The following is a 23,996-nucleotide window of genomic DNA, read 5'->3' on the forward strand; positions in this document are numbered from 1 at the left end:
GAAGCTGCTGAATACACTTTAATGAGGCAAATGATTTGTTATAGAGCCCAGATATACACTTTAGACCAAAGCAGAGTACATGAAGACAATGCAGAACATCAATCTAAACTCAGACCGCTGCAGAGGTACAGGTGAGCAGCCTTACTGTCCAGATGTAGGTGGATTTTTTTAATGCCCTTCTGCTATCTGACCGGCAGAAACCACCTTCACAGGCAGCTCTCCTCCTCTTTGTCAGAGCTGCAGGACAGCGTTGGAAGCTGTAACCCCTTCTCTGGTAATGTCACATCCAAAGCCCCAGGTTTTTGCTGAGGGATGCCGGGAGGGGCTGACAGCTGAGGGCTGAGGAGAAAACACAGAGGTGTAACTGTCGTCATGGTAACAACTATAAGTGGGACTAACATAGTGAGGTTAGCATTGCTGTGCCATATTGCTTTTTTTCATCACTCAAATCTTTCACAAAAGAAAAAAAGCACTTTCAATTCTGAATGTTGGGAGGAGGAGAACAGAGAAAAAGATGAGGACCAGCAGTTTGCTGTCAAACGTGACGGACGTGTACCTGAACTTTACACCTGAGCAGAAAATATGCACGTTATTGGTCCCAGTGGCATCATACCGGTCTGTGTCCAGGGCAGCGTTGCTGCTTTCTGCAGTGATGTCAGCAGCAGGATTGGTAGAAGCGCTGTGGGAGGAGCCTGCCTCCACTTCCTTCACCTCCAACCGATGAAGGTTCACCTCAACAGCAGAACTTCCTGAAAAAAAAGCGGGGTAGCTCTCTGTTCAGCTTCCTGGAACAATAACAGTCGTTGTTATATTTTGTGTGTATTTTTACATCTTCTTCTAACCTTAAGTGAATGTGGGTTACTTCCTGTGTGTTTTATTCTGTGTTCATTTAAATGTGTTAATGTTTGTCAGCGTGCGAGCTGTAGTTGTTGAATTTGTAAATTGCTATGTTTGTGAGCCTGTATGAGTGTTGCCCTTTACTTTTTGTTTTATGTTCCTTGTGCTTGTGTGCTTTTACTTGTGTATTCATGTGTGATACATTGTGTGTGTGTTAGCTTGCATGTGTATTACATGCATGTGTGATTTAAAGAGTGTGCGTGTCATACTTTGTATGTGAGTTTGTTACTTATTACTTACTATGTGGGTGTTATTACTCTGTTTATGTGATACCTTGCTATATTTTGCCTTATATAGATCTGTTATTTTTTTGTCAAGGCGTTTTGTTGTTGTTTGTAATAACTAGTGTTTAGATACCCTTGGTTCACTGTTGCCTTAAGTGTATGTCATATTGTGTGTGTTGGTCACTGTGTGTGTCGCTTTGTGTGAACGTGTAACTGTGTGTGTCATGATGTGTGTTTTGCTCTGTGTGTAGTCATTTTTTTGTGTGTACGTATGTTACTGTGTGTATATTAATATGTGAGTGTGTGTGTTTCTGTGTATACAGTAAAGACCAAAGTTTGGACACACCTCATTCAAAGAGTTTTCAATATTTTCATGACTATTAAAATTGTAGATTCACACTGAAGGCATCAAAACTATGAATTAAAACATGTGAAATTCTATACATGACATAAAAAAGTGTTAAACAACTGAGAATATGTCATATTGTAGGTTCTTCAAATAGCCACCTTTTGGTTTGATTACTGCTTTGCACACTCTTGGCATTCTCTTGATGAGCTTCAAGAGGTAGTCACCTGAAATGGTCTTCCAACAGTCTTGAAGGAGTTCCCAGAGATGCTTAGCACTTGTTGGCCGTTTTGCCTGTGGTCCAGCTCACCCCAAACCATCTGGATTGGGTTCAGGTCCGGTGACTGTGGAAGCCAGGTCATGTGGTGCAGCCCCCCATCACTCTCCTTGTAGGTCAAATAGCCCTTACACAGCCTGGATGTGTGTTTGGGGTCATTGTCCTGTTGAAAAATAAATGATGGTCCAACTAAACGCAAACCGGATGGAATAGCATGCCGCTGCAAAATGCTGTGGTAGCCATGCTGGTTCAGTATGCCTTCAATTTGGAATAAATCCCCAACAGTGTCACCAGCAAAGCACCCCCACACCATCACACCTCCTCCTCCATGCTTCACGGTGGGAACCAGGCATGAAGAGTCCATCCGTTCACCTTTTCTGCGCCGCACAAGACACGGTGATTGGAACCAAAAATTTAAAATGTGGACTCATCAGGCCAAAGCACAGATTTCCACTGGTCTAATGTCCATTCCTTGTGTTCTCTTCTGCTTGTTGCCTTTCTTTAGCAGTGGTTTCCTAGGAGATATTCTACCATGAAGGCCTGATTCACACAGTCTCCTTGTAACAGTTGTTGCAGAGATGTGTCTGCTGCTAGAACTCTGTGTGCCATTGACCTGCTCTCTAATCTGAGCTGCTGTTAACCTGTGATTTCTGAGGCTGGTGACTCAGATGAACTTATCCTCGGCAGCAGGAGTGACTCTTGGTCTTCCTTTCCTGGGGCGGTTCACATGTGAGCCAGTTTCTTTGTAGCACTTGATGCAAAGCAGTAATCAAAGCAAAAGGTGGCTACTTTGAAGAACCTACAATTTGACATGGTTTCAGTTGTCTAACACTTTTTTGTTATGTATATAATTCCCCATGTGTTAATTCACAGTTTTGATGCTATCAGTGTGAATCTAAAATGTTCATAGTCATGAAAATAAAGAAAACTCTTTGAATGAGAAGGTGTGTCCAAACTTTTGGTCTGTACTGTACATTAAATCAAATCAAATCAAACTTAATAAAAAAGCGCTTCTCATTCCTTGTACAACTCAAAGCACTTTAACATTAAAAAAACAAACCACACACTACATTACAATAAAAACCCAACCCACCCTTCACCCCTCCATTAACACTTATGACCCATGACCCCACACCTGCAATGAATACTTAGAAAGGTTACTACTAAAAGAAACTTACTGAGTGTGTGTTTCTGTGTGTATATTACTCTGTTTGTGTTACTGTGTGAATAATACCATGTGTGTGTGTTTCTGTGTGCATATGACTGTGTGTGCGTTGCCATGTGTATAATACCACGTGTGTGTTACTATTTGTAAAATATTGTGTGTGTGTGTGTTTCTGTGTGTATATTACCATGCGTGTGTGCGTGTTTTTATATGTGTATGACTTTGTGAGTGTGTTTCTTTGTGAATGTTACCGCGTGTGTGTGAGTCATCGTGCTGCTGAGCTTCTCCTAATCGTGCAGTTACTGGGTTTTGTTCTTCCAGGAAGGCCTTGGTCAGCTGCAGATAGTGCTGACACACACACACACACACACACACACAACATCCAAAACGTTACCCACAGTGGGGTTGGCAGGTGTCAGTCGTGATAAATGAGGGGCAGGATGATAGTCACCTGTCGGGAGCCATCACTCATTATCTTTTCCAAAGAAATGACCAAAGAGGAGAAAGACGGTCTGGACAGAGGATCTTCCTCCCAGCATTGCTGCATCAGCTCGAATCTGAAGATAGAAATCTGTGTCACAAACTGCACACATCAGTGCTGTGATGCTCCGCACTGCATCAGTGGGGGTGAGGCGTTTAGGTGTTGGTGGTTGGCATCAGCAACTTGGAAACAGTATATTGCAGTGAAAGAATCCTGAAATCAGTGGGTCTGAAGGCAGAGTTTGAATGCAGCTCTTTTTGTCTGTAAACAAACCACTGATCGTAAATTGGTAGGACTCAAAAGGTCCTTTAAAAATGACCAGACAAAAGTAGATTTACAAAACTTTGATAGTCATTCAAAAAGTCTCGAGACCTGAGTTGTTGGTCCTGTTTTTTCATGTACAAACTTTTATTATTAAGGAGCTGTTGTGGTTTATGAAAGAAGACCAGCTTTCTAACCTGACATTGTTGAACCATCATAATTAACATTTTTAAATAATTAAAATTATTACAAATGAACAATATTTATTCATTTAACTATAAGAGACAAGACTCTGGCCAATGGAACTCTGCTTTTTATGTTTAAATGCCAGGAAGACAAAAGAAACTTCAGAAAAAGTATAAGCACATTTTGTGTTTAAAAAAAAAATTTTGATGACAAAATTCTGAATAAGGTTCGCAAATCAAAATTTTGTTACAACAAAAAACTCTTTCATGATTTAAAAATGTAAAATGTTAAAGGACACATGTGCTTCATGTACTTTTTAATATTTCAAGTTTCCTTTTACAACAAAAACAAACATGAATCCGGAATCCTTTTTTTCAGGAGTTTTTCTTTACTGTGAAGGAGGGTCTAAGGGCCGGGATGGCCAGTTTAGTTTAGTATGTTTAGTTAAAGTTTAGTATTCCCCTGTTGAATTCTATGCATTTATGATCCTTTTGATTGTATGTTCACTTTACAATTACTGGTACGAAGCCCATTGAGACAATTGTTGTTGTGAATTTGGGCTATACAAATAAAATTGAATTGAAAAATTGAATTAAATACAAAGAAAATTTTTGTTTTTACTTTAAATCACAAAGGAAATGTTAAAAAATAATCAAGTTTCTATTTTCAGTAAATACTATGACAGGATTGAAAAAATGCTCGAGTTTTGCAAATACAATTTTTTTTTTAAATGTATTTTCATTTTTAATTTGTTAAGAGGAAATTAGAAATATTGAAGAGTAGGATTAAAGGGACCATCTGTCCATACAACTTACTTTTATATCAAATCAAGTGCAGCAGCTGTGTGATATTTCTCCCACACAAACTATGCTGTCAACAAATGAAACTCATTTCAGGAATTTCTCTGTGGTTTTAGGACTCATCCTTGCTGTGTTAACTACCATGACGTTCCTGACATAGAACAAACAATGCTGAACAGCAGCATGCAAACAAGAGCTAACAACCTCAATGCTGCGTCCAGAGACTGAGGTGTGAGTGTGCACTTATCTTACATTTGGAGCAATGAGGATACGTAACTGAAACATTTACTAGTTCTCCTAGAAACTAGACTCTGATGTAGCCTTTGAGTCTGTGCGCTCTCTGTGGAATGGCTGAAAACCAAAGTTGTCAGTTTTCCATTTCAGTCAGTTTTTATTTTGGTTCCTCTCTTTAGGTCTCCCTTTGAAGTTTCAAACTTGTTAAGCCTTCTGAAGTGATTGTGTTTTTTGATATTTTACTTATGTCTTTTGGTAAACTTTGTGCGCATTCAAAAAACAACCAAACAGATTTTTAAAGCTTATTGGGTTTTGGCCTCTAAATTTTTGTAACTGGTTGAGTTCCTTTGATTCTGTTTTTTTTGTCTGTTTTGTCTTTCTTCCTGCACAATAATTAACTTACATTGTTAGAATTTTGTGTGAAATGGTTTTTTGATCATTTTCACCACTGCTAACTACACTTTACATTACCACTTTTTTTTTAAATCTTGTCGAAGAGTCTTTGTCTGCGCGCTAACTTGCTGTTGACAGAATTCATAGATAAGGGAAGACGAAACACTTACACAAAATCAGTCTTATGTCATGATTTGGGTTTAATATGAAAGAGTTAAATAACAGTGGCTATGGAAATTATTTTAGACACGTTTTTTAAGCTTGTGGCCTCATAGGTGTTGAGTGCACCAAGTAATCGCCTACCTTTGCCTAATGGTAAGTCCACCCTTGTGTGGAGTAGAATTAGTCCACATTAACACCTAGCTGTTGTGCTCTGATGGTACCAACAGCCAAAGTCTTTCCCCCAAAATACAAATTTGTGTCCCAAACAATTCAATTCAGTTGTTCATCTTTCAATTACACTAGTTCGCTCTTAGACCCCCACTCTGATGAACTCTACTGCAGATGGATTAGTGTTAATCAGGCACAACATGTGCTGAAGCTAGGTGTCAACGAACAAATCACTGTTCGTGACATCAACTGGCTTACATATGAGGAAGGGCGTGTTCTGGCTGGGTCATTCTGTATCCTCTTTTCAGAGCAGAACAGATCTCTTGGGTCTTTTGCAGGTCAGGGTACGGACATCTGCCTGGATAGAGCACAAGTGCTTAAGGGTTCATATCAAACACAATGGTTTGTATTAAAAAGACTGGAGATACCAAGAGAGAAGATCTCCCAGAGTAAGACCCCGTAGGACCAGACGTCACTCTGGGAGCTGTAGATGTTTTGGAAGATACTCTCTGGAGACATCCACTTCAGAGGCATGAAGGTCTGGAATCACCACAAGTAAAAAAATTAATGAACCAATACAACTATTTTAGAGGCTCAAAAATCAGATTAAACTGACATTTCCTCTCTGGACATAGTCCTGGTGCTTCTGGAGGTCTCGGGCCAGACTGAAGTCACAAATCTTCACCAGCTTGTTGTCACAGACCAAGACGTTCCTCGCTGCCAGGTCTCTGTGGACACACTGAGAGACAAGTGGACGTGTCAGAAGATAAATCAGGCGCTCAGTAGTCATCCGCTGATGAATGATCCACACCTTTTTGGAGGACAGGAAGTTCATGGCCTGGCACACCTGGAAGGAGAAGCTGATGAGATCATGGATGGTGAGAAGATGGGAGTCATTCAGAAGGGGTGATGAAGCCTCCTGCTGGTCTGAAGGAGAACAACATTACACTTTTGGTCAGACAGACCCCCTGATGGATGACTAACCCTAAAGGACATTATGAAACCTTCATTCATCTTCAGCATGAGGAAAAATGAAGACCCAAAGGAGGAAGGAGAACAGACGCAGAAGGAGGCAGCCTTGAACCAGCCGATCATACTGAATACCTTAACCAGCCTTCAAAGAGAACATTCCATAGGTTTCACCTCACAGCTCACCTGCTGAAGCAAGCAGCAGTTCCTGAATGGGTTTGATGACAAACGGATCCCCCCTCTCTGTGACCATGTCCATGTAGTCTTGGTCAGTGATGCTGTGGGTGGGAGACACAGAGCACTAAAATGATAGAAACATGTCTGTGGGGATGACTGTGTGTTCTTGTTTCGATCACCTTGTGGGAACCACAACTTCACAACTGATTCACCTAATCAAGAGTCATTTACCAGTGGGGACCAAACCCTGGTCCCCAAAGGAAGGACAGAGCATTGTAATCAACAAAAGTGAGCAGCCTGATATAACTACTGTAGTTATGGACTGACTTCTTGGTTCTATTCTTTTCAGACACAGGTTATGTTTAAACATACCTGACATGTTTTGACAGACCGATGTATGTTTTGTTGCAGGTGTAACATAGTATTTTGTAAATGACGCTGCATTTTTAGTTTGCTCGATTTTGTCTTTTGGGTGTACCAGGAGTTGTCTGAGTTTTTTATGCGGTTTGACTGGGGTGCTGATGTGATGTTTTTTGGCCCTTTAGATGCGTTCTAATGTATGGCAATGTGACCATTCCTTTGTTTTCTGTCTTGTTTGTCTGTTTCTTCTTCTCCGTATCCTTGTATTCTCTCTGATCCACCTGTTTTTGTCCTTTTTTATGGCCCATTGAGGATATTGACACCTGATTAACACATTTTGTGTTTCTCTTCTTTTTTGTCCTCCTCATCCATTACCAGTTCTGAGCGGTCAAATAGGGTTCTTTATTACAGAAATGTTGTGTGTGGTAGGGTGTTCTGACGTCGATAATAAATACTGGTCTTTGTGAGCAGGTTTCCTGTACACTTTTATCTTTATGTTGTGGCTACATCTTGCTGCTGCTGCTTTGCTGCATCCCCTGCCATTCTGCTCACCTGCCAGGTGCGATCAGTTATCTTGATCACACCTGCCTCATCATTACGAATCCAGCGGTGAAGTAATGATGATTTACAGCACTTAAATTATCATTTCATTCATTTCAGAAATCTATTAAAGTTAAAATTGGTGTCTGTTCTTAACCGTTTTTTTGATTTTCTCAGGAGGTCAGTAAAAACCAATCATCCTTATTTATTCACAAATCTTATTCAAGCCATCTTATTTCTTGTCTCCCAGCTCTATTGGGGGCTGGTAACCCTTGTGCTATCCTATGACCCCACCCTTACATTGACATATTATTCCTACCACTACAAAGGTGGATAAAAGTGGAAAGATTTCATGTAATCCATGGACACCAGTGAAGATCACAAATCATTGAAGAAAAAAGGTTCAGCGCACTGTCTAGTGGGTCTAGATGACCCAACTCCCAATGTTAAAGTGCTTAGGATAGCACAAGGGTTAAACAAAAGTGGGTACAGTGGTCCCTCATTTATCACAGGTCTAAAAATAACCCACAATAGGTGAAATCCACAAAATCATCGTCATTTCTTATATTATAGATGTTTTAAAGCTGTAAAATCCCTCACTACATACTTTTCTCAGACAGACATGACCATTTTCCCACGTATCTCTCTTATTTAAACTCTCAAAGTTCAAACCTGCATAGAAAAATAAGTCCAGGGTTATAGAATGAAAACAAAGATCTGAATGCAATTGAATCATGTTAACGTGTCAAACGGATTTTATTCTGTAGAGCAGACGGGGCACGGGGGAGACTGGGTTCCGATTATTCATATTTGTAATAAGGCTCATGTTACATTTTTATACACAGCTGGCTCAGTGAGTACAAAGTTTATGTATTTATTTTCCATTAGTGTAGAGAATCTTTATTTTACTTTTCGAGCCATAAAGTTCAGAGAAATGTTGAGGTGCACAACAGGACCATTTTAAAAAATTGTAAAACTCTCTTATTTGCAGTTTGTTTATTTTTTACAAGAAATGACAGAAAACTTTGCATATATTCAAATGTGCTTAAATATAACAAATGTATTTTTAAACTGTGCACTTTAGTGTGACAGGATTTCCTCTCTATTATTTGCAGAGGATGCTGTTCTGTCAGCTTCATTAATCCAGAACCTTTGGTGTATACTGAGGCGGTTTGCAGTTGAGTGTGAAGCAGCCGGTATGAGACTAAGCACTTCTGAATCATAATCCATGGTTCATTACTGGAAAAAGGTGGCTTGGCCTCTCTGAGTAGTTGAAGAGCTCTTAGGATCTTGTTCATGAGTGAAGGAAGGATAGAGCGTAAGGTTAATACTTTAGGTAAAGAGGTGCAGCAGCTGCAATACGCAGTTGCTGTATTGATCATTTGTACTGAAGAAGGAGCTGAGCCAAAAGGCAAAATTCTGGTTAATCTACACTCAAGGCACACCGGTCCAACTAGTCGTTAATGCAAATTTCTTATCAGCCAATCACTTGCCAGCAGGTCAATGCATTTAGTCATGTAGACATGGTCAAGATGATCTGCTGCAGTCCAAACCGGACTACAGGAACTCAAAAGAACCACTGGTTCCAACCGAGGCTTGCAGAAGAACATCTCTGAACACACAACATGTCCAACCTTGATGCAGATGGAGCAGCAAAAGACCACACATGGTGTCACTCCTGTCAGCTAAGAACAGGAAACTGAGGCTACAATTCACACAGACTCACCAAAACTAGACAATAGAAGATTGGAAAAACGTTGTCTGGTCTGATGAGTCTCCATTTCTGCTGAACCATTCAGATGGTAGGGTCAGAATTCAACAGTTCAGAGGGCTGGTGGTGTAATGGTGTGGGGGATATTTTCCTGGAACTCTTTGGACCCATTGATACCACATGATCAATGGTTCCATCACCACGGCCTACTTGAGTATTGTTGCTGACCATGTCCATCCCTTTATGACCACAGTGTGCCATCTTCTGATGGCTACTTCAAGCAGGATAAGGCTCCATGTCATAAAGCTGGAATAATCTCAGACTGGTTTCTTGAACATGACAATGAGTTCACTGGACTCAGATGACCTCCACAGTCACCAGATCTCAACCCAATAGATCACCTTTGGGATGTGGTGGAATGGGAGATTGGCATCATGGATGTTCAGCTGACAAATCTGCAGCAACTGAGTGATGCTGTCATGTCAATATGGACCAAACTCGGAGGAATGTTTCCAGTACCTTGTTGGATCTATGCCACTGAGGATTGAGGCAGTTCTGAAGGCAAAAGAGGTCTAACACGGTACTGGCAAGGTGGACCTAATAAAATGGCCGGTGAGTGTATTTTCCAACTCTCACCCTTAGTTATAAGCTGTAGGTCACAAACGAAAGGAAAAGCTCCCAGATCCAAGTGGTTGACATGAGATTGTTCTGCAGGGTGGCTGGGTGCTTCCTTGGAGATAGAGGGAGGAGCTCCGTTACTCTGAGTGGAGCTCCACCAAATGAAGAGAGGTGGCTCAAGAATTTCTTTTGACTTCCCTCCCTCTCTGAGGGATTCAGAAGAAAGTCAGTATGCAGGCGCTACATTATTCAACTTACTACTCTGTTAATATAACTGTTTTGATTAAAATGACAAAAGAAGTGAAAACAACATGTGGCAAGAAGTGAAATTACATATTTCGATGAGCGCCTCCCATGCAAAAAACTAAATTTTATTTTCTAAGTACATTTAATTCATTAAGTGATTCTCTTGTATACAAAAAAAAACAAAACTTTAGCAGCCAAATTGATTGTATAAAACCTCATAGAAAATATGGATCCCAGCATCTCTTTGCCAGTCAAGGGAACCCATGAAGTAGTAAAAACAAGTGTTTGTGAGCATGTGTCAATGTGCCTGTGTGTTCACCTCCTCCTGGTGGGGTCATCTCCCTGCACAAAGATGTGCTTATTCCTCAGCAGGTAGCTCGCCAGGTCACCATGACGACAGAACTCGGTGATCAGGTAGACTGGAGCTGGATAGAAGGATTTTTGAGTTAAAATGTTCTGGTTCACAAGACGGGGTTCAAACTTATAAAATCCTGTTGTCTTTAGTATAGACATAAAAATAAAAAGATTTGTTCATAATGGGTTGCCCTGGAGCACAACTGTCAAAGGTTTTGAGCCTCATCATTACGAATAAAAATAATAATAAAATTGGTGGAACTTTTTATTATCATCTCAATAGAAAAATAAAAAAATATCTTAGAGTTCAGGAGGAAAACGACCAGCTTCTCCTCCACATTGGTTTTGGACTTGCTGATTTCCCGCTGATCAAATCACCAATACATCAAAGCAGAGCCCAATGCTGAGTCACTGACTGGACGAGATGCATCTTTCTCACCAAAGTTCACATTTTTTAACTCTTGACATGTTGCGTCAAGACACCCGATCCGCACCGCGAAACCTAAAACACGCTGGTGCCAGGCTGATGCGCCACGCTCAACTGCACGTTGACTCAACATAAAAATTGGACGCCCCTGACTTGCGAATCGCGTTCGGTGTGAACGGAGCTTAATTATTCCTAAAAGTAGCGAGTTGCCTAATCCTGATTCCTCATCCTGTTGGGTTCACAGATGCACACTTACAAAGGTCAGGAACTCTCAACAGAAGAAGCTGCCAACTTCTGGCTAAACAGAAGAACAGGTGATGAACTGGATGCATCAAAGAATGGTTTGAATGGGTTTAAAGACATAGCATGTTAAATCTGGATTAATGTGCCATCAGACTGGGATTTATCTGGATTTGATCTGGAATTGGATATGGATCAAATCAATCTGATCACATCAGATCTAGAATAAGACCAGGTCTCATTAATTATTAATGCGGTGCTGATCCAGAAAAAGGTAAGGATCCATTATGCTCATTATATTGATACTGATCCAACATCAAATAAGGATATAATCCAGATTAAAGAGAGTACCTCCTTTTGTACAAGCTCCCAGCATGTTGACAACATTCAGGTGAGGACCCAGATGGACCAAAATCTTCAGCTCGGATATCAGAGACTGAACCTTTTCTCCTCCTTTTGGGTAGAAAAGAAGAGTTTTTAGTGGTTGCAAAACTGTAGGACAGACAGGAAGAAAGACAGGCACAAACCTTTGAGCATCTTCACAGCTACTTTGGCCGTAGAAAGAGTCGGAAGCAAGTTAGAGACTGTGGCCTCAACAACATGGCCGAATGCACCAGAACCCAAAACCTGACCTGGAAAAAGACAGAGGGACAGACAGGCAGGGAGGCAGACGGACCAAAGACAGACAGGACAGGCAGAAAGACAGATGGACAGATGGATATGGAGGCATAAAGTTAGATGGACAGAGAGACAGAAATACAGCCCAAGTTAGACAGGGAGATAGTGATGTAACAGATTCTGGACATTTGATATAAGCAAAAATGTTATCATCTTTGTTCTGACTCCATGTTGACTGATGTAAAAACCAGCTGTTTCCTAAATGTATATTAGAGACCATTCTTTAAAATGAGGATCTGTGACCTTCTTAGTTGAAGAACGGCAAAGAGAAAACCAGGAAATCCAGTAAATTCATAAATGTGCCTAAACCGAACTCATAAATTTTCATAATAAATAAACTGCAACATTTCTAAACTCGTTAGAAACAAATTTGGATAATAGACTGCTTATATTGCAGATCGTTATTGTTCCATTACCAAGATTTTGTGTGAGTTTGTGTGTCATGGTGAAACTAACTGGAAGCCCATGACCTCTGACCCACTGGGCAGCCCCTTTCCTTCATTGAGGAAAGTTGATGATGCTACTTAGAACATTGCCAGCCCCAAAAACCCTCAAAGATTTGACTGAGCAGAAAAACAGTCTCAGGTGAACTACTTTCTATAAATCTAAAATGTTTGGGAAGGTCTGCAAAACAGTTAAACCGGGACTGAGGAGACCCAGACTTAGGTACACCCTCTGGCTACACAGTTAGGCAGCAGTGTTAAAGATCATTGCCAAAGACCCACTGGATGAAGCTCATCGCGTCCCCTGGGGAAGCGAACCCCGATTTCCCATGCACCAAAAGCCAACTGAGCCCCCCAGTTACTTATACTGAAGCATACCTGATAAAAAAAAAAAGAGTGTACTACATTTTGCTGATTTAAAATTATTTTAATCTACAAAGAAAATACTTCAGAGGTAAATCATTTAATAGATTTAATTATTCAATATTGAATTTCTGTGGCTGGGACAGGCTCCGGAACCCCTTTGACCCCGAAAGGGACAAAAGGCGTTTGGAAGATGAATGAAGGAAGATCAAAGTTTTATGACCAATTATTTTATGTTTGATATATCTCTGTATAGGTATATTTCTGTTGTTTATTTTTGCTTTTATTGCTTGAAATGAAGCAATTCCTTAATCCAAACCGGTCTTGTTGAATCATTTAAAGTGGGTTTTTCTCAAATATATGAAATGTTGCTGCTAAACTGTGACGTAACATCTAAAAACAAAGTTACATCAAAACATTTTCTGCAGCATCTGACCTGCAGTTGGGCTTTTTTTTTTATTTGGCTGCTGCACCTGCTGTCTGAAAGGACTTTTACCTAGACTGACTTGGTCTCGAGATATTTCCCAGGCTGAGTTGTAGGGCAGGTCATCAGGGTCCAGGTAAGTAACTCGCCGTCCATCAGGACTCACAGACTCGATCAGCCTCCAGGAAAATGCATAACAAGGTCTCTATGGGCAGGAAAAGCCGATAAGAATAGAATGAAGCAAAGTAGAATGAAGAACAGTAGGTTGATGAGCTACATGGTAGACAGTCTAGAGACCAAGCACTCATCTTAAAAAGGGTTCAGCATAGGAAAGGATGCGATGAGAGTAAAGTATCAAAACTAATTTGAAAAAGCGATCAGTTCTCAAAGATCAACCAGAAGCAGAAGAAACAGTGTGAACAGGAACAGGTTGCAAGTCTGACTGAAAATGCAAAGAGAGTCTTAAATTGAAGTAGGAAATATTAAAAAAGAAAGCCACAGAAAAAAGGAAGTTCTGGTTCTGTAATGAAAGTCTAATGCTGACCTTCCTACAGAGGACAATGAGGATGATGAGGCAGACCGCAGCCACAATGACCAGTACCAAAACGGCTGCCAAGATGATGACCTGAGAGAAGAGAGCTGGGAGTAGAAAGATAAACATCTGAGTCCATATTAGGTGAGTTCACACACCTTTATGATACTGAAACCACGAGTCTCCATTGTAAATTACCCAAACTGAAGTAGAGTCCAGAGGTTTCAATAATAAGATGCTCTCTAGAGAGAAACAGTGGGGTTCTTTTAACCCCATGTTTCCCAAGCACGGTCCTTGAGGCACACTGTCCTGCATGTTTTCCCTATTGCTCTCCTTATGCACACCTGATTCAGCTCTTAATCAGGTTCTGCACAAGCCTGACAGTGACTGTCATGAAAGGGAGGTGTTTTTGAGCGGGGTTGGTTTGAAAAATTCAGGACAGTGCGCCTCGAGGACCAGGATTGGGAAACAATGTGTTAACCAATGTGCCGTTTTACATTTTAAATAGAAATGGTTCCACAGTGATTGTCATAACTTTGGGCACTTTTCTGGCTAACTTCATTGGAGCATTACAGTAAGTGTGAAGCTCCAAGCTGGCGTCTACTGAAGGGTTCAAAAGACTCATTACTTCTGTGGAACATATGAAGGATTCACACCTTAGCGCGTTGCAGTTAAAGAACCACTCCAATAGAAAATGTGTTTTTATTGTTAATGTGTCTTTTTTTATCATGACGGAGGAAATAAAATGAAGAAAATTAAGCTCAGAATTTCATTTCTGAGTATTTCTTAATTCAAGCTCATTGTGAATCAGAGCAGACAAAAAATTGCTGTTTGAAAAAGCTTATAGCTGTGATGTAAAAGCTACAATCAGCAAACCACAAGCTGCCCTGCTCCATTCTCATGCATCCACTTGCAGACAAATAGATCTTTGTGCGTTGTTGTTTTCCTCGTCTGAGCTGGAATCTGGATCTAAACTGTACAGCTGGATAGCTCCAATATTGATTTCCATTTTGTTGCACCAGCAACGTTAAAATGCTAAAAGCATTAGAGAAACGATTTCTGTCTCTTGGTCGGTCTTTTTTTTTTTTTTTTTCCATCTTGGTCGGTCGTTTGATTGTTGGGAATTGCACAACTGCAAGATGCATCCACAACTGCATTTTTCTATACATCTGCTGTTGCTTGGGCAGTTTTCACAGGTGTGCCATGTACCCCGCCAACTAGTAATATCTGCTGGTTTTATTTTTTATTTAAAGAATCTTTTGAGTTTGTCTTATATCATGATAGTTTAATGACCTTATCTGATGTTTTTCTTGTACTGCCAACTGAGATTAAACTTCTGCAAATGCTGATACTGCCTTTATTTAGCTCTCACCCTAAAATTCTTTTTTCTTTCATGTCAAATTTGATCAATTTAACTTTCCTGCCCTCCTTCTATGCTTTTCATGGTAAAGCATAACAGTGTGTACACACAGTTTTGATCTCTTTTTAAGGATCTTTAAAAATAAGACCCTTTGAATCCATTAAGACTTTCATTAAAATCAAGTATGTATGTCTTCCAGACCCTCCATCTTCCTTTTTCTGCAGATTGACAGATGGATGGATGGATGGATGGATGGATGGATGGAAGCAGTGACAACAAAATCAAAATTCAGATCATTCCTGAGCTGTTTGGTTGATGCAGTTTGGTATTAGGGTGTGTTGGTGGGACAGACAGCAGTGGAACAGTAATGGCAGTAGTTACAGTTTTTCGGTTGCATCGTCACATACATGTGGACACCACTCGTAGGTCTCGTGCGCGTCCTCCTGCAGAGTTTGTGGCTTCGCAGCGAACCGCTGACAAAGAGCTGATCGTGTTCAGCATGAGCATGCTGCGTACCTGCAGAGATCATGCACACAGGTGTGGTCCTGGGACTTCTGCCTGATCACGTAACAGCACTGAAGCCTCAGGTTACCTGGGGGATGCCCTTCTCTGTCACCTGTGTGATGTTTTCCTGCAGTCTCACAGTCTCTGAGGCTGCTGACACATTCCTCCAATTGCCACTTCCATTATTACACCTGCAGCAGGAGCAGAGGTAAGTTACTATAGAAATAGGGTGGATTTTACACCATGCATGTGCATGTGTGTGTACCTGTTTGTGCTGTGGCAGGTGTACCAGGTTATAAAGGGTGGTGGAGCCCCTTCACTTACACACAGCATGGCGTTACCTCCAGAACTCAGCAGAGACAGTATCTTTGGAGGCACTGATTGGACAGACACACAGAGGTGAGCAGAACAGGCAGAACCCGGGTGACCTGTCATGGTTAGTGAATGTTATCTGCCTCACCTGTGACCTGCAGATTGAAGATGAAAGTTGCCAGATCATTGTCACTGGAAGCAGTCACCATGTAACTCCCAGTGTGATTCATCAGAACTTGCCGCACAGTCATCGTGCTCAGATACCTGTCAATCAATCAACCAACCACTTAATCAATCAATCAGTCAAGCTTAAGTTTCATCCATCTCTGACTTACCTGCTTTCTGTCATGTGACTGGTAAAAATGGAGGCTGTTTCCTCGGTGACTGACAGGTTGTCTCTCGTCCAGGTGATGGTGGGGGTGGGGACGGCATCAACTTCCACTTTGAGCTCTACCATTTGATGTAGCGGAGCTGACACGTTAGCGCCACTCACTGGCCATAGATAGACATAACCTCGCTCTGGAGAGACAGACAGATTTGGCACGGGTACTTGCATGTGCGTACTGAACTGTGCATGTGTGTTTGGTGTGTTTTTTGCACTGACCCAGCACTTGTATACTGATGTTTTTTTCCACCTTTTTCCCATGTTTTGGTTCCTCCACTGTGCACACATACACACCTGCAAAGCAAGAGCTCATCAGCACGGAAATCACTGAATTCCCAACAGCATCTGGACTGTTTCTATGGTAACAGGCCAGTCACTTGCTGAAAAACAACAGTGATCAGTTGCTCTGTCCGAATTCCAACCCTAATCTCTAACTACAAAGAAACTATATAGTGCGGGACAATGTAATGACAAGGTAATGCCCTGGATTTTAAAAGCAATTCGGACACCATTCTCACTCCTTTATTTTACTTTTATTTTTTTTTAAATGGCGAACGTGACGTCATCAATTTCACGAAGTGAAAATCTAAGTAAAATGAGAGTTTGCCGATGTCTATTAATGAATATACTGTGTTCTGAAGATGAACTTTTTGATGGTTTATGAAAAAATACATTTAAATACATTTTTTTAACAAAAATTGTTCAAATGCAATGCATTGTGGTCTATATTCACCAATCTAGTGAGTATCGATGCACACTGGTTTTTTCGCAAAGACTTTTGGGAAATTTTTAGGGCACTCGATTTTGGAATTGTAGATTCGGACAGTTCTGTAAAATGGCGAACTCACTATATAGTGCACTATGTAGTGAGTAGTGAAGGAATTCAGATACAGCCAGTATCTCAGTGATCAACAATCCCTCAGTGCTGCCTCTAGGGGAGCAGTACTTAAACTACTTGCCAGAATCTGCTGCTGTTGCTGCAGTGATATTGATGAAGGTGCGGGAATGGTTGGGTAAAAACTCCATCAGAGGTTCCACCTCCTGTGGAGAAAAACATCAGCTGACAAGCCTTTAGGTTGAGTCATGGACTTAAAAATGTTGTCCTTGAAGCCTTTATGCCAATGTTTCAAGGATGATATTTTTAAGTCTAGTTGCCATGACTCAACTTCAAGGCGTCACATGAATTTATGAGAACCTTCACCAACATCAGGTTACAAGAGTGACCATTTGAAGCTGCGACTTAGTTGGGTTGACAGATACCTGTTTGCGGGGGAAAGTCCAAGTGAAGAATACTATATCATAGTTGGTTGTGCAGTTGACGGTGAGAACCTCCCCCTGCTTCAGCACTCTGCTGGATGCCCAAAGCTCAACTTGCATCCTCTTAGGAGCTGACAAGAACGTTAGAAGTAGAAGGGTACACTGGACTGAGAGTTACTGAGAGTATCTGTGAACTTACCTACGATAGTGAAAACATAATACACCCGAGAGTCTCTTTCTTCAGCACCACGGGAGGCCAAGCACATGTATGATGAGTCATTTAGGTTTCCTGTGAAGCCCAGAGCTGGATGGTAAACCATCCCGTGGACCAGCGTCCTGCTGGGGCGCTCAAACAGTGACACGTTTAGCTGGGGGTCAGACACCACACAGGGAATGGTTGCATCCTCTTCCTCCTTCATTACTACCCCTGAACTCATTGGAATAAACCACTCATCAGTACCTGGGTGGAGCGCAAGACACTTTAGGAATCAGAAAATAATAATGGAGGAACAATGACACAAGAGTGGACTTACCTTCCCCAGGGATGAAGATGTTGACATGACGGCTCTGATCAGCTGACTCCTCCTTACAGGTGTATCGGCCAGAATCCTTCCAGGTGACTTTGAAAAGATGCAGTGTGCTGCTGGAGTCCCGGGTCTCCAGCAGCACACTGCTGTTGTCAGAGTGCTGAGGCAGTAGCCATGACACCGGACTCCACCCTGAGCATACCTAGAACAGAAAACAAGAATGAATGAGACTTAACTTAAGACAGTAGCACAAGTTGAGACAGACATGTGTTTCTGACCACAGAAAAATTGGAGTTTGATTTGAGCAGAACTTGTGAGGCAGAAGGAAGCAGCTCCAGGGTAACAACACCCCCTTCAGGCCACACCAGGAGCATCCCTGCAGTCAGACAAACAGGCAGACATTCAGACCAAACACTACACAGATACTGTAGATCTGGGATTAAACCTATAGTACTGCTTTTGTTTTGTTACTAACCCAACAGGAAGTGCAGTAGATTCTGGCTTCCTGTGTGTCCTTTTACAGATGCCAGCATGGCTGCCTCTCCTGACCAAGCGATGGATTTCTTTAAGTCGAAGCGCAGGCTTCCTAGGTGGATCAGAATGTTTTTGGGTGAGGAAATAGGGCTGCATAGTGTTTTTTGTAACATGTCAAACCACACTCAGAAGAACCTCCACCTTCTTGAACACATTCAGCATCTTACCCCGCCAGCCTGAAAGTGCCTCACACACTGATGCTCTGTCCTCTGATGCTGGACTGAGCTCTGACCTGCTCCAACACAAACTAACGGTCAAACCGAGGCTGAAGCTTCAGACCTGAATGCATTTCTGTGTTTGTGCGGCAGGACTAGTGTGCAATCAGAGAGTCCTCTGATCATCTGGGTGTTTGCATTTTTTTCCCGGGGGGTTGGAGGGGGCGGGGGGGGGTTTAAGACCTACTAAGATAAAAATTGTGTTTTCAGTGTTTTTTCCCAGATTTTCTTGTGTAATATCTCTCATGATGGAGGACATGCATAAAGCACTTAAGCTCAAAATTGCATTTCTGAGCATTTCTTTACTTAAGTTGTGGAGTTCAGGAGCAGGTGATTAAATGCTGTTGGAAAAAGATTGTAGTTGTGGCCACAGGCTCCATTCTGATGCATCCACTTACAGACAAATAGATCCATGTATGTCTTTATATTACTCGCCTGAGCTGGAATCTGGATCAAAACTGTACGGCTGGATAGCTACAATCTTGCTCACCATTTTTGTTGCACCGGTAAGGTTGGGTTGGGGGTGTGAGAGGCTGTAAGCTAGAGGAAGAGAGTGTAAGCAGATGGGTGACAGAAAGTAGAGAGGGTCTTTCTCTGCGCCAACAGTCAAGTCAAAGGTGAATAATAAACTCTGCCCGCTCTGCAGAAACTATGTTCTAGAAAATGAATGTTTTTTTTTGGCAAAAAGCAGCATAATCATCAGTAAAAGACCACTGGGAACCCTTACAATAGATTTAAAGGATAATCATAGTGGGCCACACACAGAAGATGAAAAATGGTTATCTTTCAGTACAATTTACTGACAGTACAGAAGTTGGGTATTGACGTCTATCTGTCCGTAAAGTAAAACTCTCAGTGGCGGCGACCGCTCTAATTCCCTTCCCAGACTCTGGCCTATGTCCCGTCTTGCCAAAGTGTGCCAAAAGCTCCGGCCCCTTGACTCCAGTACAGGAAAGATGTGCGGTGAGCATGAGCAATGGCAGATCCCAAAGCCGATAAACAGTGCTGTATTTGTGTATGCACCAGCCTTAACGAGATCTGACAGTAAAATCTGTTTCTGAGTGGAGCCTGAGACAGTGAGCAATGAACGACTCGTGTCACTGTCAGTGCATTGTTCACTCTGTACTAAACTGTTCATTATACAGGAATCTTTATGTCTGTTGGTCCAGGGGTTCAAACATCATCTTCCAGTTCACCCCTTTCATGACAGCAACTATTCTCACAGGGTTACAGATAGACAAGACAAGGACAGCAGATCTGAAAGCACTGCAGATGTTCATGAGGCCATGCAGACTGGACCTTCATGGAAAACACATCCGCATGCCTACGGGATCCACCGCTGTTCTAAGAGAAGCTACGCTTGTTAAGTTTCAGAAAAAGAGATCAAAGAAAGCAACAAAACTCAGAGGAATGAAAAACAGATGAGCTTTATTTACCCAGTCAGTAGTTTACAGTCACCAGTTCACTAATTCACTCTTACTTCCTGTAAGCTTGTCATCTGAGTGCCAGAATAGCTCTAATACTGAGTTATTATTATTATAAATTTCTTCCTCATGGTCTGAACCCAAAGATTTGATTACTTTCCAGAGAATCAGCATGAAGCTGCAGACATCCTTGTGCTTGCTCCGACTTTTGTCGGAGAAACTGGTTTTTGAGGTCTGGTTTCTCTCAACTGACTTTCATATTTTGACTCAGTTTGGCCACAGCCACCTGCAGGTAAACCAAGCACCGCATCTGCTCTTCCACAGATGCTTCACACAAACGTCACTGTGCTTCAGTAACAGGTATGGCTTTTTACAGCACAGTGTCGATTAGCCATTTCCTACCTTCACAGTCATTAGAGGCTGGATGTCCCACCCACCTGTCAATCAGCCCTCCATTCTTCTATCTCCTGATTGGTTCAGATCAAGTGATTGACAGTCATCAGCAGCCTTTGAATTTCAAGCAGAAACACAAATGGCATTAAAATTAAAAAAAAAAAAACATAAGATGTGTAAAGATGTTTTAAAACTTGAGATGTTCTCCTGCAGCAATTCTCTTAGGAATCCTCATGGAGGCTCTTCCTCCCCAGACCAGTGGGTGGCAGTAACACATTTGAAAAAACAGTTTTTCTTTATTAATTAAGTTATTAACTTTCTGTTAATGAATTTCTTAATTCATTAACAGAAATGTCTTTGTCAAAAGTGGACTAACTTAATGGAAACGGGGCATTTGCCTTGTGGTACAGACGTGTGATGGGTCCCTAACCTTGAAAACAGTCTTTGCTGCAGCTGCTCATTCCCGGTGTATTTCTTTAATTGACAAAGTGTTGCAGGGAACAACGTCTGCTGATGTACTTTCATTCAACTCGATGATCAATCCAGACAAAGCAGCAGTCATGGCCGGAAGACGGTCGTCCATCACAGCTGCATTGTGTGTTTCAAACATTAAGTGATCTGGACCGAGTTAGTGTCACTCATAGCAAATGGTTTACTTCCACCAATGAAGAGAAGTTAATTTAGTCTCCCTTTTTTCACCACACGGGCACGACCATGTTGGAGCCAGTCAGTAAGCCGTGATTGGTCAGAGTCGGTCTGACTCACTGTTTCTATGGCAACCACTCTCACCAAACAGTAGGAAGGCCACACCCCTACCACCTGAAAGCTGGCTACACAAAATCTGTCAAACGTTTAGAACGTTTGACAGCAGGCACCACCAACTTTTATTGACGCATCTTATTGTCCACCTTATATATGAATAACTTGAACCACAGAAAATGAAAAGAAATGAAAATTACCAAGAACATGTTCAGAGCAAGAACAATTATTCTGACCAATAGAATGGCTGAGTAACAGCTGTTTATTTCTCCATAGAAGTCTTTGAGATTTTGGGTTCTTGGAACCAGCAGATACTTCCTGTTTGGAACGCCAGGGTGGGAGTGATCACTCAGTCCAGTTCTCATATACAGTCAATGTTTTTACCAGTGTGCAAAGAGTTAACAGCCCAGCTCTCTGTTCACATAGAAAACCCCATCCCCACTGCAAGACAAACAGGGGATGTGGTTTATGGGAGTTAGTGTTTCTCTTTTTTTTTTTATTTAAACCTGATGGTGAGGATTTTTGCTGTTTATGTTCAATTACTTCAGTTACCCTTGTGCGTTTGTTGTGTTTTGTGGCCAATGCCATAAATGAGGAGTCTGTGGGTATAAAGGACTGACCACCAGCACCTGGTTTAACAGAATTAGTTGCAAATTGTTGTTTAAGCTCTTTACTTGTAGAGTAATTAAGGGTCAGTATGAGACATAATTCTGCAAGAATAATCAGTAAAATAAATACACTTAACATTAAAGCCTTGTGCTGTTGTGCTCTAGTTTCTATACCGAGCACCGAGGGAAAGTAAGAATTGAAAAAGATACACATTAGTACAAAAATGAAAGTTCATCAAGCAAACTTTTCTTATGCATTTGATTCCATCTGAAAGTTAAAGCCATAAAAGACTCACCAGCTGTTTCTCAGCATTGTCTTTTTTTTAGGTTAAAAAAAAGAAAATGTTTGGTTTGTTCTGTAATGTTTCAGTTTTCTTCCTCATGGTACATTGATCAATTACTGCACATGGATCTCCTTTTGACCATGTTGTGGGGTTTCAAAGACACTAACCCAGTGAAAAGACTAATCCACAGGTCTGCAATCTTTAACACAGAGCCATTTGGGTCAAGTTCTTACAAACAAAACCCAGCAAGAGCTGCAAATTTCCACCTCAACTTACTTTTGAGCAAAATTAGGAAATTCATTTTAAAATGTGGCCTTTAAATATTTACAATTATTGAATTATATAACAGTAATAAGTATATTTTTTCAACATGTAACAATTTCAATTTCACACAAACAAGTTCCTTTCAAAATAAAATACACCATGTGACAAATTAAGATCCTCCTTCTGCAGCAGATTCACTTGGATTAAAAATGCAACAGAGTCAAACATGATCATTTTTATCATTATAAATCAAATATGAATAAATTTGATGCACCGTCATCCTCCTTTTACTACTGAATATAAACATAACATCAATGAAGAATCCAATTTATGAATTTTTTTGCATGTATATGCTATTGTATTTTAAAAACATTGCCTCTGCTGCACTCTTGTGAAAGAGAAGAACATGCTTTAAAGTTTTTCAAATAATAAACCCATCTGACAGTAGATAAACCTTTTACCATCATTTTACTCAACAAATACCAAAGCTCAATTAAAACCAATTAAAAAAAAAAAAAATCATAATTTATTGAAATTACTAGCATTTTCCTTTAAAACCAAAGAGCCATAATGCAGGGATAAAAGAGAGAGTAGCCTTTCATAAACTCCAGATCCAGCTCTCCTTAGAAATTTACGGGAACAATCCTGAGGTTCAGGCCAAACCCTGGACATAGTTGCTCAAGAACGTCAATCATAAAATAAACAACCCCTAACAACCTCTTCAAGACGCCGCCCTACCCACCAACGCCATGACCTCCGATGCTCCTGCAGACCCAGATTTAGATGGATGAAGAGCTTTAGAGTTTTGAAGCCTTCCATCCCAAAAGTCTGAGGGAATCAGTGAGCAACCCTCAGATCTGGAAGTTCTTGCTCTAAGCTGCCCCACTATCCTTCACTAGTTTCTCAAAAACTTTCCTGCTCCAAGTTCTCCAGAAGATTATGGTTTCCCCTTTGGATCAAATCTCTTCTCAGTGGGGTTCTGCTAAATCCAGGATCAGAGAAAAAAAAAAAAAAAAGACCTTTAGCTGTTTCACACCTTCTCATGCCGCTCTGTTCCTCTGTTCTTCACATCCTCTGCTGTCTGTTTTCAGTCTTCAGTTCCTCGCCAGTCTGCAGCCTGACTTCATTCCAGAGTGACGACGAATGGAAAGCTGGCAGAGAGAGAGAGAGAGCAAGAGACCTGTGCATGCCATTGAGAGAGAGAGAGAGAGAGAGGCCACAACTCTGAGGGAAGAAAACACAGACTCAAAGAAAAAGGCGGGGGAGGGGAGTTTTCAATCTGCCTCCTTGGCCCCTCCTCTTTCTCCTGACAGGAAGTGAACTCAAACCCAGACATAGCTTTTCTTTTGAGGACCTCTGTCCTTGGTTTTCCTCCAGACTGAACCTCCATCCGGATCTGGAGGTTGAGTTGACGAGTCTCCTCGTTAGGGCCGTTCTTCTTTAGAGAGCTTCCTTGAGTGTTTCAGGACCAGAACAGACTACAGACTTAAAAAC

The 23,996-nt window shown here is 41.3% G+C and overlaps 1 protein-coding gene across 5 annotated transcripts; it reads right to left on the reverse strand.

Annotated features, from left to right (window-relative positions):
* On the reverse strand, positions 1 to 23,996 carry LOC101156428 (platelet-derived growth factor receptor beta). Of its 5 annotated transcripts, none has more exons than XR_013647342.1 (29): positions 23,857 to 23,996; positions 23,539 to 23,653; positions 20,632 to 20,701; positions 18,497 to 18,607; positions 18,300 to 18,397; positions 18,028 to 18,223; positions 17,694 to 17,954; positions 17,498 to 17,625; positions 17,197 to 17,278; positions 16,457 to 16,531; positions 16,188 to 16,371; positions 16,001 to 16,116; positions 15,806 to 15,917; positions 15,629 to 15,731; positions 15,444 to 15,552; positions 13,689 to 13,783; positions 13,217 to 13,349; positions 11,764 to 11,868; positions 11,588 to 11,689; positions 10,535 to 10,640; positions 6,750 to 6,841; positions 6,406 to 6,521; positions 6,211 to 6,333; positions 6,023 to 6,134; positions 5,853 to 5,948; positions 3,361 to 3,466; positions 3,161 to 3,257; positions 614 to 749; positions 1 to 339 (listed from the first exon to the last, which is right to left on the reverse strand). XR_013647342.1 is itself a non-coding variant. In XM_023962667.2 (29 exons), exons 4-29 carry the CDS (start codon positions 18,552 to 18,554, stop codon positions 207 to 209), a joined length of 3,078 nt encoding a protein of 1,025 aa, XP_023818435.1. In that variant the 5' UTR covers positions 18,555 to 18,607; positions 20,632 to 20,701; positions 23,539 to 23,653; positions 23,857 to 23,996; the 3' UTR covers positions 1 to 206. The 5 variants fall into 5 exon arrangements, 4 of the variants coding, with proteins under 4 accessions (XP_023818435.1, XP_078786640.1, XP_023818434.1 ...); XM_023962667.2 differs by having other exon boundaries at positions 5,853 to 5,952; XM_078930514.1 differs by having other exon boundaries at positions 5,853 to 5,952; positions 20,597 to 20,701.

Source organism: Oryzias latipes, chromosome 14 (assembly GCF_053564925.1).
Source record: "Oryzias latipes strain Hd-rR chromosome 14, Olatipes_Hd-rR_3.1".
Classification (NCBI taxonomy): Eukaryota; Metazoa; Chordata; class Actinopteri; order Beloniformes; family Adrianichthyidae; genus Oryzias; species Oryzias latipes.